We start from the raw sequence: 19,524 nt of genomic DNA, 5'->3' as shown, positions 1-19,524 counted from the left end.
AACTCTGTAAACTGTATCGGCCCTCCGTCTTTTACACTCAAATCCTACCTTTTCTTTGAGACACTGGCTGAACTCACTCACACCCACCAACAGTAATTAACCAGTTACCCCCGACTTCCTCTTCCCCTATGCTGTCTCTCATGGCTAATGCACCATTTCTAAAACCACTATAATAAAATCCTGTTAGATTAATACAGCCAAGTCATACGGAAATCCTGGCTTCTTTGTTGCTCACGTCTGCTCTCTCCACCATCGTCTACTTCCACCGGGCCAATTACGCCACTCAAGTGGGAGTTTTTAATACGTGGCATTAGCATCTTTAAAAGCAAAACATTCCTCAGATCATCATCTATGGGGTTCAAAGGTAGTGGGAGGGGGCATACTGTTTAGTATAGTCTGCTATGGTGTGTATTCATATCAGACATGTCTGATGTGAATCACACAGCCTAGAAAAAGCTCAGAACAAAACAGCCATTACTTTTCTTCCAGAGATGCTGCAGCATGACATATTTAGGTGAAAGGGAAAGTGCAAGTGCATTTGTTTCATTCCTCGTGGGATTGTTAGATCTCAAGGGGTGACATGACTCACCGTCTGCATGTGATGGTTAAATAAAGAGTATTCAGAAATTGTGTCAGCCTCTTGTAGCGTGATTAGTAGATGATAAGCATGCGCTGCAAAGCACAGCAGTACGGACTGCACCATGTGTTTCCAGGAGTCATTACTTAATGGCCAATAAAAGAGGCATTTATTACGAATGGCTGCCTTAGCACCAGCACAGGACTCAAGACAAACAGCAGCAGCCTAATTAAACTGGTATCAAGACAAACAGAGGTTTGTGACCTAAACATGTGTCCTGCTTACTGCCCTGTGGTCTGTGAACAAACGGGTTAATCATCTCAGAACGATTGGGCTTTTACACCAAGACCATGAACAGCCATTCTGATTCATACGTCGTGTCTCTTATGAGATTTTCGAAAGATTCCCACAGACAAGAGCAACATGAATTACATAGTAACTGCAGTCAAAGCCTACCAGTTGTTAGCCACTTATTTTAATCATTATGGCGCATCCACCGTTAGAAAACAATACAACTTTATGGTTTGTTACAGATTGGAAGCCTGTTGTATGTTTTGCATCTTCTTGCTGACCAGTAAGCAGATGAATAACTAATCCAAGACAGACATTTAGTCAGATTTCAGGACAGGCTTTTTTTGTTGTTGTTGTTGTTGTTAATTCTTTTTGTAAGAGTTTTACATTTATATGAACAGTGCTGGGACACAAAATAGGTTTCAATTTTCCTGACCCAAAAGTTAACAAATGTTCTTTCAATAAAAGCCAAATAAAATACATTATATCAAATATTTTACTAAAGGATACCATTTCTTTCCTGAAGCCAGAAAAAAAAAGTGCAAAACGATTCCATTTAAACTAAAAGTAGACACGTTGCAAGTGTGCTATAAAAGAAAGCTGCATTTATAGCATTTGTACACTTGAATCACTGATTTGTGAGATTTTTTACATTATATAGAGCCATGTGATCCATTGTTGACATAAAAATATTAAGGAATTCGTTTTAACATCTAAGGTACTGGGATAAAGTAGGAGGCACGTTTCATGATAACTAACACTAGACTTAGAATGCTGCTCAGTATAAATTGTTAAAAGAAAAAAAGCTATATTAAAGTGATAAAACCTGTTTTGATACATGGTGTAAAAGTTTGGTCCTAAACAACTACGTTTAGAGCCACTCATGTCAAACTGGGCAAAACAGAGCAACCCGTCACCTGAGGCGCCTGAAGCCTATGATGAGGGGATTCACTAGATCCAAGAAAGGAGTCATATTGATTGAGTGGTGGTCCAATAAGAGGGAGGAGGAGTAGAGCTGATGACAAATGTGCGGAATGTCAAGTATGACGTGGTGGCTCTGGTCCAGAAAACATCTGAATGGGGAAAAAAAAAAAAAAAACAAAAAAGATAATCCTGGGGGGCTCGATGAAAGTACATTCTGGTGCCTCCAGCGGGGGGGGGGGGGGGGGGGGGCGTGAATGGAAAAAGTGTAATCCTGGAGGGATTAGGATGAAATTTTCCAGTGCATGATCATGTCACTTTGTGCCCATTTCAAAAAAATGGGCCTAAGGTTCATATTTAAATGGTCACAAGAATGAATCCATACATGTGAGTAATATAATAATGATTGTTTTGCTTGTTCGTGCACTTTACAAAATAGCAAATCGACTAGGTTCCCTGGGATCTTCTGCCTGCTGTGACCAGTACTGAGCCAGTTGGCACTCACTGAGTCACTTGTGATGGCAAAAAAACAAAACAAAAAAAAAACTGTAAATTTAACACTTCAAATTGCCTGTGCCCTGGTGTCAGCATCTCTGTGCTTTCCAAATATAAATAGTACTACAAATCACAATACTGAGTTGCCCTGTTTTTAGCCAAAATAAATATTGGTGGGATTTAAAAAATGTCCACAGTTTCATATCCAAAGTACGTGCAGCTAATCAGGGAATGGCCAAATGCTGCCACTACCATGTTCAGTCATTTCATGTAAAATGAAACAGTCCACGGCTACTAATTATACAGAAAGCTACTACCTTAAAGTGTGAGGTAACAGAGGTCTTTCAACTCTTGTCTATCACTTAACCTGCTGTTTAAAGAAAGCATGACTCACAACAACTGCTGGTGAACTTCTACAGGTCAGTCATCGAGTCTGTCATCACCTACCGCATCACAGTACGGTAATCTGGTTGTACCCTAGATAACAGGAGGTCTCTCCAGCAAATTATTAAGACTGCAGAGGGGATCACAGGCTCCCAGCTTCCCAGGTTAGAGGACATCTTCAGAGCATCATTGATCATTCATGCATGAGGAGGTGCCCCAACAGAATTTCATTGTACAAGTACAAAGACAATAAAGATCTTATCTTTTCTAAAAATGGTGTCCTTCCAGCTTCTGAGTCACTGAACATACCTGATCCAGTTAATCCGCAGTGCATGGGATAAGGATAGTTGGGAAAAACAAGCAGGGTAGGGGGTCCTTGAGGACCAGAATTGAGAATCCCTGCTGAGGTATAATCAATATTTCAACCTATATATAGACTTGTCTACTGCTTATTACAGCACAAGTGATGTAAACAGGCTCAGAACAACACACAGAACAACCAAAGCAGCACATCAGCTCTGAATTAATATTTATGTGTTACTGTGTTCTTAAAATCCAATCCTTTCCCCATTTACATTAAGTGGTGGATGATGAGCTACTGCATGAAGATCATTAACGGTCTTGAAAAATATAAATTTGTACATTTAGGAATAATTTATATAGATTTATGGGCCATGATAAAGGCCTAATACAATATTGATTTTACTTAATGTAAATTGCTTGAATATGCCATTAGCAGAAATTGTTTTCTTTTTGGGGGGGTGGACATACAGATACAACACACACACACACAGAGCAACATTAGGGTTCATTTGCAGGTGTGCACTTGTTCACCGGGCAAAGAAAAAGTCTAGGATTCGGTCTCCATTAACTCTGCTGTGGTGTCCACAAACTATTGAGACAAGTCTGTCTATTAAACTGTTAAAATGTTCCACTTAGATCAGCAGCTATTACCAAAGAGTCTTTGTGGTGCTGGATTTATAAAAAAATGTTTTCCACCTTCAGAAAGCAGACATCTGCTGCTGAAGGACAAAAAATTAAAAGCCTAAGTTGAAAGACTAGAAATTGCTAACTGCAGATGAAGAAAGGTGCAGTCAAGTGACAATTCTGTTTTAGAAAATTTGCATTATATTAAAAATGTGCATGTAGAGTCATTTAAACAAAGAAAAAATAAATCTTAGTGATTAGTGCAGATCAACTCAGAAGTGTACCTGGCGCTGAACAGTTCTTCGCTTCTGTTTCGTTGTCTGGTTCTGAAGCCATTAGCCGCCTTCCCCAGTGTTCAAGGTCTGGATGTCCCTCCACTATCATCCCATGACCTGAAACAGAATCCAAACAGATATGATTATTGAACAGTCACACAAATACAACTTGTAGGCAAAGTGGGCAGAAAATGTGGGCCGTCTCTAAAAACCCTTTACAAAATATAACTCAGAATATTTATAATATTACAGAATAACTTAGTTAAAACTAATGTTGCTGCTCTTGCAAAAAGTAAGTCTCATGTCCCAAAATGTCTATGATCATCAACCCAAATAAGGTCGCTTCTTTTAATCCTTTAAAAAGTTCTCATTTATGTTTATGACATTTTCATCTGGCAGCAGCAGCATCATTAAAACACATCTGCTCTGCCATTATGTTTTAGAGTAGGAGAGTGGGAGGACCAGCATACAAGTTTCATTTTTCATTAAACTGCTCTTAAGCCTCTGTAATGAGGACTTAAAAAAAAAGAAATAAGGAGCCTAAATCTATTATATGCAATTGTGCCAACGAGTAAAACAGTTTTAAGCTTGTTATTTTCATAAAATACCATGACAAAAACAAAACTTTGTAGTGAAGAAACAGTAACGTCCTGCAGGATAATTAAAGCGTACTGATGTACACAACTATGAGCAGATCACTCGGGAATGTCCATTGAAGAAAGGCACAGATTCATTCATATACAAGTCTGTGTTCGAGTTGTAGGTTACACAATGGTTATGAAAGGCTTTGCTGTGTAGCGGCTGAATCACATGACCTCAGGGTTTGTAAATGTCTCCAAGATCATGTGAATGTCTCCTTATGATCGCTCTGTCTTAGGAGGCCAAGTCAGAGTTTCTTTTTGTCACGTGACTTGCACTGAACCCTGGGAAAAAGAAAAAAAAAAAAAAAGGAAGAAGAAAAACCTCCACAGAACTGCAGAACCACCTGAATTTTCCATCTATTCTAGGCCACAAATATTCAGATCGGCTTCATGTATGAATCATTTTGTGGCTGCTTGATGGAAACTCGTTTGTCCGCAAGTAGCTGCCCAAACATTTAGCAGCACATTCAGTTTCTGTTCAGCCAACAAATCTCCATCCAGTATTTACTCTTCTTTACCTCTGCTTTGGTCGCCATCGTCTCCCTGACTACTACTCTTCTGCTGTGCCACTGTGTTTAGTTGCTAACTGTTGTACGGCAGCGGGGGGCTGGGTGGGTAGTGTCACAAACAAAACAGTGAAGTTGTTGGTCGAAAGATTCTCAAATATAAGCCGCAGCTTTCACATTGCACATTTGAGAGAATTATGTCAAATATCGATTAAGACAGGTATAAATAGGACACTACATGAGCCCCAGCCCTTATGGTTACACCTCAAGTATTTAAAAATGAGAAGCGCAATAGTTGTCCATTTATAAATCAACCTGCCATCCAAAAATATGCCATTGGCTTCACTGACATCCCACCAATAACAGTCTCCAAAATCAGGTCACAGTTTGAGAGGGGCCAGAGGATTCGACGTAATTCTTCTACCTGGGCCTGATGACATTTATAGCGTACACAAAAATGTCTTCACTAAAAAGGTGTTCAGTCCAGTAATGGACAGACTGAAGACCAGCAGGCACTGGACAAACAGATTGTACACAGGGCGGCCGCAGCTGCTTCCCACAGCTCTCCAAACCTAAAGTGCAGTCCCTCCAGTCATAGCTCCAACCTGTTCCTCCTCACCAACACGCTCAGTGCCACTCCTGCCATCTCTGGTCAGATCTGGGATTCATTTTACCATAGCAACGCTCACAGTAAAACACTGTCCAAATTGATGTCAGGGGGAAGGACATGGACGTCAGTTTGGACCACACACTGACCCTGTGCCAAGACAGCATTGATTTTGTCATACTTAACAACTATGGCTGATATTTCACATCTACACAACAAACTGTTGTGGACTTTAATTATATGGGACAATGCTTTAAATTGTAAGGACAACTGTGCTTGACAGTCCATTAAAATGCAATTTTTCCAGGAAGTTATATGTGGAATCACTTCACAACTATGAAACCTTATGCTTTTTAAAAACAGAATCTATGACATTTCCTGGAAGACTACACAAGGCATGACAACAGTGTGTGTGTGTGTGTGTGTGTGTGTGTGTGTGTGTGTGTGTGTGTGTGTGTGTGTGTGTGTGTTAACAGGGGACGTTCTGTGTACTGCGCTCTCGCTGCCAAGCCTCTGAAAAGGAAAAACAATGAAGATGAGAGTCTGCCAGTACTTTTAGGCAGGCTGGGGGTAAAATAAGGGCCCTAGTCTGTTGTGGTCATAGAGTTTCTGGCTCAGACTGTGTCCGCCTTCGTCTCCCGGCTGACTCGTTTTGATTAATCATTTTGATCTTTACGAACAGTTATGCTTGAAGCCTCGTTAGTCTGAAGTTTGACGTTTCCCGCTAAGAGTTTAGGTTTAATTTGGTAAACAGGAGACCTTGAGCCAACAAATTTGATTTTGTGGTTGAATTACCAACTGATTTGATGTTCGGTAGGATTGTAAACTCAGTATTTTTTGAGATGTTTCAGTTTTTGAAAGGCTCAATAATACATTAAAAATACAGATGACCTTACCGTTTCCTTTCCTTGTTTTCCGATATAAGTCGAGTAAGTTGGTCATGCAGAGGAGTTTCTACGTAAAACTTTGGGCTCTGCCAACTAATAACACACATTTTATTAGTCGGTTTGAAACATTGCAGATTAAATTAAACATTAGTTTTAGTGGCACCACCTGAGAAGGGGGCTGCAGCTACTATTCACTAACCTGTTATTCTCTTGATTCATTGCCTTTAAAATGTTAAAATACTTAGAGGCTATCACATGTTGCAGGAGCATCAGGTGATTTCTTCAAATAAATTCTGTAACAGTTAATCAATAAATGGAATAGGAGGAGAATTACCTCCACACATCTACAAGCTGTAACAAAGCTGGTTTACATTTGGTGTTTTTACTTGAAAAGTGACTGGAAAAACACTTATTAATTTTCTGTCGATCAATCGACACAGCTCTAGATTCCAATTTGGTCTATGCTATCACGAGGTCAAGAGGCCACAACTCATCTTTAGTGGCTGATGAGATGTAGCCACAGGGTTTTACCTTTGCTCAGCACTGGTGGGGTTTCATTTTCTGTGTGCCTTCAAGTTGCTTTATACACAGTAAACCCAGCTTTGTTCAGTCAGTTCAGGACATGGACTGACGACAGCCGTGCATCAACCTTACTGTGCTATGCTCCTTTTTTTGGTAACTATTTACCTCCCTGTTGGCACAAACCATCATCACCATGGTCTACCTCCCCTCCGCTTCATCCTCTACCTGCTGAACTTGTCCGAGCTCATTCCCGACCTGCTTATAAAAAGCACCTGTTCTGGTTTCCCAGTGTGGAGCGTACATCACACATGAAACACCCACACACGGCCGATCAGCATACCCGACATCATGTAGTGCCACACCCCTCTTTATGGAGATGTAACCCAGGACTGGTACTGTAAATCCCCTCCATATGGGCCAGACAGCACATGAACGCTCCAACACACTACCATCAATCATTCTGGTTGCAAACACAGAGCACAGGTTTGATTTTTATTTATTTTTTTTGACATGACAAATGAATGTTCCTGTTGTGATGACTGACAGATGGAAAGGCCTGCAGCTAACAATTAGATGTGTTTATAGTGAGCTCTGGGCCTCACAGGTTCAGAGGGGATTTCTGTTTCGCGTCAAAACACTTTGTGCACGTCACCTTACAATTCCACCATCACCACCACTGCTGCAGCTGCTGGTCAAACAGTCTGCTGAAAGTCACCAGAGAGGCGTTTTCTTGTCAAAAACCTCCACGTGACAGTGTGTTGGTCAGCCTACCTCCATTAAACGGGGAATAAAAAAAGCCAAGCCATTAGTGACAGGAGGGCTTACTTTGGCTCCCTTAGCCTGCCTTTGGAGGTAGGAGATTTGTATCATCTGTACCATATCATTCCAGAATAATCTTTTAAGCCTCTTGTTGTTTTTAATGTAATTAAGAAAAACTCCTAAAAAATGCCTTAGGTCCACAGCCAGGCAGAATTTGAGAAGAATCTACGACTGCTTTCAGCCCTGGGGCCTATAGACTGATGTGAAGGGGGCTGAAGGGTCAGAAGCACCTAAAACAGGAAACCAAACCCAATTCCTTTGATGCCTAACTTGTCAATTTAAATTCAGCAGTAGGCTTCCTAGTGTTGTGGCTCTGCTAAAATCTTAACATTCATCTCGACACCGAGCACAATCTTTTTCTTCCCTTTATGTGAACAGTGCTGTCCTTGGGGGTGTCTCACCAGTGACATGTCAAGATTGGTGCTTAGATCCCTCTGCGTTGCTGTGTGTGCACGTCCTGAGATAGGAGTCTTGACATGTATCCAGGAGATTGCATGTTGTGTGTAGCGTGCGTGCGTGCGTGTGTGTGTGTGTCCCGCACGTGGGAATCACGCGCATCACGCATGATTAGCTATCATTTGCTCAGCGCACACCTTGGACAGCTGCTATCCAGCCACAGAAAACAAATTACCGTCTACCCCTCTCCTAAATGATCCCGAGTGGCCTTTGCGTAAAGATCGGCATCTCTCGGTCGCCGTGCGGACCCTGGCAGCGTGACAATGCTCGAGTGTGATTGAGGTGATCCGGTGTGTGCAGTGATGTGTGAAACTCCGGGACAGACATGATGATGCCGGCATTAACCATGATCCTGAGCTCCAGTGTAGTGTGACTGATGCGCCCATAGCACCAAAAACATTTACTAAATAAAATAAAAAGACAGATTTTGGAGGAAAGGGCAACAAGCCAAACCTCACTGTGTTCGTTCTGTGGCCCCTGTGTGCATGTGTGCTGTGATTATGAGCCCGCTTTCCAAATTAAAAATGTGCAGCTGCCACGGCGCGCACACTGCGGCATATACGGACACACGGCCATACGTCTACTCCAGCAGTGAGATAAAAAATACATTGAAGAAAAAAAAAAAAACGCCAAACGCCTCCTATGCATTGTAATGCCAACAACACGCTTCACCTAAATGTCTGGAAAACCACAATCCGGTGCAATCCCAGACGCATTTTAATACGGACTGCTCCTGTTAGGAAAACCCAAACGAATGTGATGTTTGGATCCCGTGTCCTTGACACTAAAGCCCATCGGTTTGATTGTGTGATTAATACGAGACACGTCTATAATCAAAAATAAGTGATGGACATGTGGGTGCATAGTTACACTGCAGATTTCGGAGCCGATCCGCTCCGTCCTCAGCTCTCCGTGCCCCAGTGCATCTCAGCAGTCTGTCCTCACTCACCTGTCTTGGTCAACAGCGCCGACATGGTCCACGCCACGAAGAGGACACTGCAGATAAAGCACACCTGCACGAAAAGCATCTCCCTCCTCTTCCGAACTTTAAATATTTTCGCAATTATTGTCTTTTTGGACGCGCTCATGGCGTTGGTGTCGTCCCGCTCCATGCTCCGCAGCTCGGCCGGCGGCCACTTTTTTGCGTCCTTGAGGGCCGAAGAAACTGCCGTCCCGCTCGCCTCTTTACACGGAGCAGAGCCGGGATGTGGTCTTCATTTCAAGCTGCCCGGATGGAGAGTCGTAAAACGGACAGGTTTCTTCCCCTTTTCTTGTCTCCGACGGTGAGATGATGGTTTTCAGCTGCTGGGACTGGCAGACTGGGCAATGACACGGCGGTCAAATTCCGACACAGTGTTTCCAAATCAATTCAGCGGTGCTGTTAAATTCGCATTCTGCAGAAAGGCGCGTATCGGACGGGCTCTCATTGCACCGTGCATCCTGTCCCGTGAAGAAAAAAAATGTCAGTTTTGATGTCCGCTATGTCAGTAGTTTCTGTTTTCGGCATAAAATGCGTCAGTGTCCAGCCATCAACGCGGACTCGCTGGCGCTCGAAGCACCTGTGCCGGTTAAGTGAAACCAATCTGCGTTCATCAAGGTTAATTGTCAAAATCGGGCAGCGTCGTGCCGCTGGCCTCGTTCGGGCGCCTCCCCCTCCACATGAATTCCTCCTCAGTGCAGAAATGCCGTGCTGATGAGAGAGGACCATCGGCTCTCCGCGCCCCCGGCTGCCCTCCTACTCTGCGCCCTTCATCCTCTTCAATGAAACTGGGCTCTTTTAACTGTCCTGAAGACTGCAGGTGCAAACGCCCGGTCCTCTGTCTGTCGACTGTCCCACTTGAACTCTGCAGACAGCTGCCCATCGATCACTCGGGCGATCTGTAACGTTATTTGCGCGTAGTGGTGAGATCGCACTAAGGTGATATAGTAGCTTGGATTTCATACTACTCTTAAAAAATATATATCCACCGCTGATTTATTACGGAACCAAATCAACTATCTTTATGATTCCACAGCCCCAGATATCAAGCTGAATAATTGAGGGTCTACTGTAGATTTTGCAGCTCTGCTGCTCCTCAAAATGTACAACCATGAAATAATTTCTCAATGCCTAAAGGTTTTACTGCCCAGATTATAAGAACTTATGCATTTTACTCTTCAGAAAATTGATTGGGCCATTGAGACTGGAATAATGCACTGTGCACCTTGTCTAAATTAAATTGGGTAAAACAATTATAAGAAAACATGCTTCAAATCCAGGAATATTAGAAAACTAAAATATCTTATGTCCCTTTGAACGTCATATGAATCTTCCACCAATGCAGCTTCAAATGCACAGTTGAACTGGTATTATTCTCCACCACTGCACCGCTAATTAGTGCTTGAAAGTTGGCAGCCATGCAAGTGTGTCACCCATGCATTGACCACCGAGGACTGTAGAGACCTACAGGCACTATGTGAATGATTAACTGGACACTCACTGGACACCTATTATTTGGTTTTAGTTGTTACCTGACACATTGTGTTTTTAAAAATGCTTGAACAATTTTATCCCCTTGACTCCAGAATATGTTAATATAAATATGTGGAACATGGAGACCAATGCTCTGATGCAGGAATCTGTGTAATACAGCAAAATGCACCACAAATTACATTTACAATACATTTTACAGATATTTTTGTAATTTATTTTTGTTAACTCCTCAAACTTTCAACATTATTTGAAACTCTAACAGATCCCACTTTGCTGCAGTTCCACTGTTTACTCTAATGCAGCTCTATTTGTAGACTGGAATAATTGAGTCTCTTCTCATTGTTAAACTTTTAATAGTTTGGCCCCTTCAATTAAAACACGGTGGTGTTTCCACTTATGGAAACTTTTGAGGTCTGATTCCACCTTTTGGTATTTTCTTTGTTTCTGAGAGATGATAAAATGTGTGTTTTGTTCAGTTGGCTTGGCACAGCTACTGGCTATAGCCTGGCTCTAACGTTCACTCAAGTTATAGCGTCTATCTTCTTTGTTTAAAATGTACAAAATTTAAGCTGTAAAATTGACACAATGGAGTTTTGCGCAGGAATCCAGAACAATCTAGTGCACAACAAACATGATAAAACATGCCTGTTGGAGATTTGGGAAGATCCAGGCTAGCGGTTTACCCCCATATTAAGTCTTTGTGCTAAGATAACGAAAGCCGCTGATGGCAGCTTCAAATTTAATGTGTAAATATGACAGTCGTATTCATTTTCTCATCTAATTCACTGTGGGAAACCAAATTAGAGTATTTCCCCCAAAATATCCCTGTAACGCTTGAGTTCGACCCTGTCTTGCAATTACAAACAGCTCAAATGTGGTAGGGGGCTTCTGAGACTCCAGAGTGCAAATGCTCTTTCTACCTCTAGGCCTGCTGTGGGTCAACTAGCTGCCGAGATAAAAGACAGTAAAGCTCCTCTTACGTCGTAGCCATCTCCACAAATGGGTTGACGAGACTGAAACTGCATGTCAACTTTTACTGCCACCACTTTAGCAAAAACTGAGCAGCTTGTAAGGGTCAAAGGCCTCACACTGCGGTGCAATCTCCTGCAGAGTAAGATTATGTAAGATCAGGATAGTCCATGCTTGTGCAGCATGAGGCAGATTCAAAAGCATTTACCTTGTCGTCTCCAAGAAGCACTGGAGACGATGTGCGAGGATGGAGGTCATAGTTAAGCACCAAAAGCGTCGTATGTTATTGGTCAAGGCTTTCTGAATCTGTCACCGGGTCTCGTCTTTATCCCGCAGCTTGGGTCTTCTGCATGCACACACGAACACATCAACATGTGTGACCCCGTGCCCAAGGGATTAGTCCCCTCCAGGCCCCTGCCCACACAGCATGCAGGCAATTGGGGAGCGGTGCCAGGGCCTGCTTACAGAGGTTTAGCCACTGCTTTACACTCCCTGGCTGGGTTAAACATACACACATGGGTTTCTTTGCCTTCTGCAGGACCCATTAAATGGCTGCTGATTTGCAGCAGAGATAATGATGTGTGTGAACTGTGGTTTTAGCTGCAGGGAGACCGTTGTAGATTTACTTTGTAGGAGTGTTTTAATGTGGGCAGATGTCAAAAGGAGCAGTCAGTGTAATGTTTGTGTTGTTTGATATAAATGCCAAACATGTGTCATGTCCTTGCGCTGCTGATAACTAATAACTTAATGTGAAGGGTGTCAACAATGAACTTTGACTGCAGAAATGGCTGTTTGCCTCAGCGCTGTTCACTTCAGCTTGCAACTCCATCATTGGTGTTGCGATGATTCATTTGGCTTATTCACTGTAATCAAACGCCCGCTTTTAGAAATCTGTAAGAAAACTGCCACAGCTTACCTCATGTTTCTGTAACTCAGTAATTTATTAACTTTTTAATGTGAAATTTACAGCATTAAGCACAGATGATACGCCAAACCACTGCACTGTAAATATGCAGTCTTAGAGTCCATGTATATATGAATGGCATTAAATGTCCTGTAAAATACCCTGCTCAGGCATAACATTATGACCTCCTGTGCAATTTAATGCAATCCAATATAGTGGCTTTGTCATGAATTCTGCTTTTACAAGGTTACGAAAGAGGTGGCTCCAATGTTTTGGCCACCTCCATTCATTTGAAATAGGGTGACCAAAACACTGGAACCACCTCTTCTTGTAATGCACATCAGTACGACTCCACTACCCACATTGACTTCAATAATAAAAAGAGAGTAGAATTATCACCTTTCTGAACGCTGATCGGCATATAGCTCTAATTCTAGCTAAACAGCTACTCGTGATGAAGTCATCTGTTTCTCAGTTCAGATGATTTCATCTGAAGGAGTTCTGGAGGAGCAGATTGAATAAGACTACAACCTGCACAGTAGGAGTAACCAGTTAGTTGTGATCAGCATAAGCAGAGGGATATTTTGCACCACATATTGCACTGAATACTTTAAACCACACACCACCTTCTGATAAAACAGCTAAGCGAGTAACAACGGCTCGTGGCAGCAGAGATGTTAAATAAGGCTGTACACTGTGGCTCCACAGGTAGCAAGGACCCATGTGTGTGTGTGTGTGTGTGTCCACAAACATCAACTGCAGCAACGGGTTAAACTTAAGAGCTTATAAGCCCTTTGACACAATTAACGTTGGCATTAAAATGCATCCTGGTTTTTTCCTGCCACACAGGCTGAAGGTACAGTCACTCCTTATGTTATTATGTTAGTACTACTAGCATGTATGAAAATCCCGCTCTTCCCCTCAAAATATACCAGACACTGGATATACGCCAGATGTGCTACATTAATGCAGAAACTCACATTAGATTTTAGGCATTGTAACTAATATTCTACTAATTATCTGAAGCAAGTAAACAGATGGCGGGATAATATCCACTGCTCTGAAGCTTCTTTTTTTTCCCTTCAACCTGCCAACTACTGCCGAGCCCACTTTAGCCAACGGCTGGTACTAACATTACAGTACAAGCTTGGTAACACACAGCAAACGTCTCTCTCTGGAGACCTGCTGATTTTTACTCTGTGCAAAAGCTCCTCAGTCAGCTGCAGGAAAAATAAAATATTCATCATGAGTGTTAAGCATTCTGTGGCAGCACCGCAGGTTTATTTGTATGCCTGCTCAGGTGTGAAGAGTAAACAGGGCAGAGAGGAGCAGCAGAGGGTCTAATCTGTGTATTCTGGAGGCAGCAGTCATCTCCTGTACCGCTCTCTTCATCTCTCACGACATTAAAACTCACCCGTGCAGCTGTCAACAACATAGGGCAACTCAGCCGACCCAAAAGAGGCAACATCAGTTGGCAACAACGAGTCCCACAGTTTTATTGTATGAACTGTATGTTATACACGATGCCTGCTGACTATGACGTATTTCTTTATATCTCAAAAAGATACTTTTTTATTCCTGAGAGGGTCGCCACAACGGATTATCTGTCTGCACGTTGATTGGGAACAGGTTTTACGCCGGACGTAACCCTCCCCAATTTATACCGGGCTTGGGACCGGCACTGCGCAGCTCTTAATAAAAGTGGGAGTCGATAAATGTCAGTGCAAATTTAAACAGCCTTGAGGTGATGCCAGCAAGACAGCGGTTTCCCCTCGGCTCTTCTCACTGTATTCAAACAGCTCCACCTTCAATCACCGCCCTCTGCAGAGACACGGGAGATCAACCACCTGGTGACCCGCTGCAGCCAATACAACCTAAATCTCAATGTTTGTGAATTTCAGAGAGAAGTGGCATCACTGGCTCCACATCCTTGCCACCATAATCACGGGACTGCAGGGTATCATTTACTTGGCCGAGAGGGTGATAGATTTCGATCTGCTGTCACCTAAGGAGACACGTGGCTCCAAGAGCATGTGGGACAGATTATGTCTCACCCCTGACCCCTTCCAATCCAAGCTCCCATTCTAAATGCAGAAAACATGTTACTAGTTAGTGCTAGCAAAGCCCTAGCTTGCCATTAATGAGAAACACCAGTATCCTCTTCAAGTGTCTTTCATTAAAGTCAAAACCACATTTATTGTTGAGCACTTCAACGATTTATATTTAAGCCCAAGCTCAAAATAAAAATCTATGATGGCGAATCAATGTATTTGCCATCGTTGTTATGTCCATGGTGACCAACTGACCCGGAAGTCTATTTCTAATGAAAACATTCGTCCCAAAACCATGTCCCTTCCCGCGCCCCATAGACTAGAGCACCAGATGAAGTAAAAAACAACTTTTTCTTTATTGTGCTGCTGCTGTACTGGATCTAAACACCACATCAGAAACAGACGTTACCCCTGTTAAGCTTTGTACAGTCACTGAATAAAAAACAACTTCTAAATATTTAAACACTCTTTTCACATGACTGATTATTTTGGACCCGTCAACATTAAATAAGTTTTTCCTCCGATACCGTCTCACTTCAGTGTGAACTGTTCCCTAAGCTGTTACCTGTTTCTCATTACCAAGTGCTGAACTCAACCAAAGCTTCCTTGTTTTCATTTTTTCTATTCCCCCTCATATCAACTGCAGTTCACTTCGTCACCCACGCAGCAATCATCACCCTCCTCCTCTGATCAAAGACATCAATTCAACATTTTGGCACAGTTTATTCATTTGAGCATGAAGATCAGTACTGTGTGAAACTGGATAAAGGTTTCACAGTTTGGGGCACCCTACTCCTGTACAAGTGGACGGAGGCTAGAAGAAAAAAGGTTTATCTGAGAGATACTTGGCCTTTTGTAAAGAGCTGAACACGTATAAGTGTATTATTCCTTTGTCAGCAGAGCAGAAAGAAAAAGAAGGCAGGCAAAGACCAACCTTTCTACCCTTTCAAATAACAGTGGAGAGCCCCATTCACACCAACCACAGAGATTATGGCAGCAGAAACATGCAGCCCATTCATTCTAGGGAGATAGCATCAGAGTCAAGGAGACAGGCTACAGAGTCTATATTAATGCAGCCAGCAGTTACCCTGAACAGAGGACGACTAAGGGTGAGTTTTTTTTTTTTTACCTCATTCACATAGAGCCGAGGAGAGGAGAGGTGTGCAATAAAGTGTTTGAGCCAGTAGATTTCCCTGCTGGGTGATTTTATCACCCTGCACACCTCCATACTGGATGGAAAAGTTACACACACTGTGTAGTAGGAGGATGGAGTAGGAGTTGTTAATGTCACAGTCTTATTATTCATAAGCAGGCACAAGGACTGCAGTATGCTTTTATTGTCTAAAACTTCTCTAACAGGTTTTTCAATGGGGTACATAAGCAAATTCAAAGAGAACTTCAACTTGTCGCCACCTTTGTCGCCACCACATTCACAGTCTTATAGGAATGTCCTCAACTGTTTCCCCCAGACTCTTCACAAACAGCTGCACCTCCTGTCACCACCCTCTCTCACCTCTGATGCTGCATAGACTTGGGAGATTGAGCAACTTGGATCTCAACACTCAGAAAACAGAGATGCTTGTGGATTTCAGACATGGCCTAGAACCACCCATGGGACTGTCTGCACAGTATGGGGGGCCCTATGTCGGGCTTCCCAGGGCCTGGATTCAAGTTGAAGGTCTAGATGTCTGGGAATGGTCTTGGGCATTGACAGCATAGCTTTAGGTGCTTTAGGGATGTTATGTAACTCTAACCCTGGAGATGTGGAGGTCCATCTCAAAGGAGTACCAGAACCACGGGGTTCCCTCCCGACTGATTACTGTGTAGTTTCTTTCTGCTTTCTGGCCACCAGAATCACAAAGAACCTCTAACACATAAGCCACAGCAAAGGATGCACATGCTGCACCACCTGCAAAGCATCAACCTGCACAAAGACCAGTAATCACGTACTTTGGTGCGTTGGCTCCACTGCTAAAGACAAAGAGCCTGAGTTACTAAGCATGGACTACAAAGGCCGTGGGCATTGTCCGAGCAGGTAGGCTCTCAAGCAAGAGTTGGGCTTCAACTCAATGGAGACAGGTTATAGCGGCAGGCTTACTCGTGTCCAGTGGTCCAGCACTTACCCACTCCAGAGGTTGTTGTAAAACAAACACTGAACATTTATTGAATTTCACGTTCCACAGTTGAGCTGATAACAAAGCTATCCTGCAGAAAATGTTGAGATGATAACCAAAAAAGTCCACAAACCACATTTCCCAAAATGAATTCCACTGAGCACAGTAAGAAACAGTGTACATCCACAGCTACACACTTACCTTCCCCCACTGCCTTGTAGTCCACATCCATCCATTAGCTGCAATAGCTGTAAAATGAAACAAACTTTAAAGGCAGTTATGTGATGTAATTGACGACATCATCTGTATGCTTATACATGCACTTCTTAATTTACCTAACCTTTCAAGACACAGCGACTACAAAAAATCAATGCAGAACCAACACAGAGAAAACTCCCGTTGGCTCATACACAGGTCTTAAGTGAAGTCTCAAACAGTAAAGTCCACATCAAATCACAAATCTTTATAAGTGCTATTCAGTTGCAAATGTCTTCTATCCCTGAATAATTAAGATAATATTGCACTGAAACACAAATGGCAATATCAGCTCAAAGGTCAACATACTATTTTCTTTCCTGAGATCACAGTCTTTAACAGCAAACACAGCTGGTTCATGCAGGTGCCATCCCATCACATGAGAAAGAAACATTGACACTGCATGTTGTTGGAACAATGCCGCACATCACATTTTGATTCAAATGTCCTTTGCAGTGAGAAAAACATAGAAAAAGATATCTCTTATTTTAAACCAGGAGCTTATACAAATACTGTCTTTAAAAATGGTTGTTACACGTCAGAGATGAAATCCTTAAAAAACGACTAACAAGTTTTTACTGTATCAGATATTACTAAATATTCAAAGACTCTTATTATATCGCAAGGCTTAGATAGTCAAGTCTAACAGCAATGAAAACCAACTCAGCTCTCCAATCCCCATTTTTGTTACTTAACTCTGGCTCAAAGCTCAAATCTTCAGCTCAGAAACCTATTTATTCTGCATTTGGCAACAGATGATTAGAGTTTGTCTCAAAACAGCATGTGAGTGATAAAGTATTAGGCATTGTTTTCTGCGATTAGACACTATCTAGTTGTTTTTTTTTTAAGGCAGCAAAACCTCACGCTTTGCCACAAGTTAAAGCAAGCAAGAATAATTTGGACGTGCCGTTTGGCCGAGGTTTGCGGGCCACCACTCAGAGTGCTGGCACATAAACTGAGCTGCACAAAGATAAATTGTTGTAGTGCTGAATCACTTCTCTGGGTTCACTCCTCAGTCGGGCCTTTACTCCTTTTTGCATCAACATTATTCACTACAGATGATTCAGCCTTATTACACAGCCTAGTGTCATACCAGAGAGTCGCACGGAGTTTAGATTTCTTCAGGGGTAAACACAGAGAGCTAATCCTGATCACGTTTTCTGAGCTTGAATTAATCATCAGCAGGGTCTCCTCAAAGCTTTCAAGGTGGTGTCAGCCATGTCACATCAGATAGACCCGCTTCCCTCTGATTTGCTGAACAGAAAGAGCAGGCCAGCCAGCTTGTATTCTGCTGACTGGCTAGAACCACATGTCAGGCTGAATGCAGTTTGCTAAGAGGCTGCCCTCATCCAAGAGCGTGTTCTTTTTGCCTGCATCGCTTCAAGTTACAGACAACCAACTGGTCAGGTTTGTTTTGCTCCAGGAGGAGAAGAATGCGCTGTTTGTACCCAAGCCAAGCAAAACAATCTCATGTGATCTGTCCTAAATATCCAGTCACATACCCATGATCAGTAAGTCATCCTCATGTCTCTGCCAGAGAGGCAGCCGGGATCAGTCTCAGCCATGAATACATCCTAACAAAAGCACTGTTTCATCACACAGGCATCATGGCAGCCGCGCTATTGTGAATTGTAGATAATCTGGTACCAAGTGCCTTCATGGATTTGTGCTCATGAACATTTGCAGAAGGGTGTGATGAGCAGGTTGCATCCTTAGCGCTTAGATCCTTAGTGCTGGAGTAATTCAGAATTCCTGCTCAGTGCAGCTCATGTGTATCTTAAAGAGTGGGTGGGCATGAAGAATAATAACAACAACAAGAACAACAATAATGAGTGGTTCCTTTAATGGGACCATTCTCACTGGAAGATGCTGAAACACAGGAATTATCAACAGAGGCAAAATTCCAAGTCATGGCCTAGAGGGTTATTAAGAAGTGCAGAGTTTGGAAAATGAAAAGAAAGCAAAAAACGGGAAGAGAAATCCACAGAAACCAGTAATAACCAGACATTTAGAGCATATTCACTTTCCAGCTGAGATTTGTATTATTGTTAGAAGTTAATATCACAATATCCGGATGATAACTATAAAAACCAGAGTCAAAAGCTCAGCTAAACCCTGGAAACAGCTGGAAACCGCTGGTTCTCTGCTCACCAACCCCTCTGCAACTGATTGTGTCACATTTTGTGATTCAACAAAAACCTGGCAAGTTGTAGTTTTACTGTGTGTTACATGCTATAATTATTTTATCCTCATATGAATACGTTGTTGGGCAGGAGATGCTCTTTCTTTTAAGTCCCTCAGTTTATTTCCTTTCTCTCTCTGCAGGTTAATCCATAAAATCAGCTTCACTGCTGTCATCATTACGCTGAGCTATTGAAGCAAATTTCCATCTAATTGTGTCTTTTCCTTGACTTGTATGAAATGGTGCCACCTTGAAAATTTGCCTCCAC

The 19,524-nt window shown here is 42.5% G+C and overlaps 1 protein-coding gene across 5 annotated transcripts in view; it reads right to left on the bottom strand.

The window, feature by feature from the left end:
- slc24a4b (solute carrier family 24 member 4b) overlaps nucleotides 1-10,301 on the bottom strand; it is a 30,009-nt gene extending 19,708 nt beyond the window's left edge. Inside the window, exons 1-2 of one of the 5 annotated variants that reach the window (XM_067482419.1) lie at nucleotides 9,258-10,301; nucleotides 3,880-3,987 (exon numbers count right to left, since the gene is read on the bottom strand). In XM_067482419.1, coding sequence (XP_067338520.1) covers nucleotides 3,880-3,987; nucleotides 9,258-9,420 — 271 coding nt within the window. In that variant the 5' untranslated portion in view covers nucleotides 9,421-10,301. Of the gene's footprint in view, nucleotides 1-3,879; nucleotides 3,988-9,178 lie in introns of all 5 variants that reach the window. The other 4 variants (XM_067482418.1, XM_067482423.1, XM_067482420.1 and 1 more) reach the window with 4 other exon arrangements.
- Nucleotides 10,302-19,524: the final 9,223 nt, after the last annotated feature.

This window comes from Channa argus, chromosome 17 (assembly GCF_033026475.1).
Source record: "Channa argus isolate prfri chromosome 17, Channa argus male v1.0, whole genome shotgun sequence".
NCBI lineage: Eukaryota > Metazoa > Chordata > Actinopteri > Anabantiformes > Channidae > Channa > Channa argus.
The sequence above is the reverse complement of the archived record's forward strand: the minus strand, read 5'-3'. Positions and strand labels throughout refer to the sequence as shown.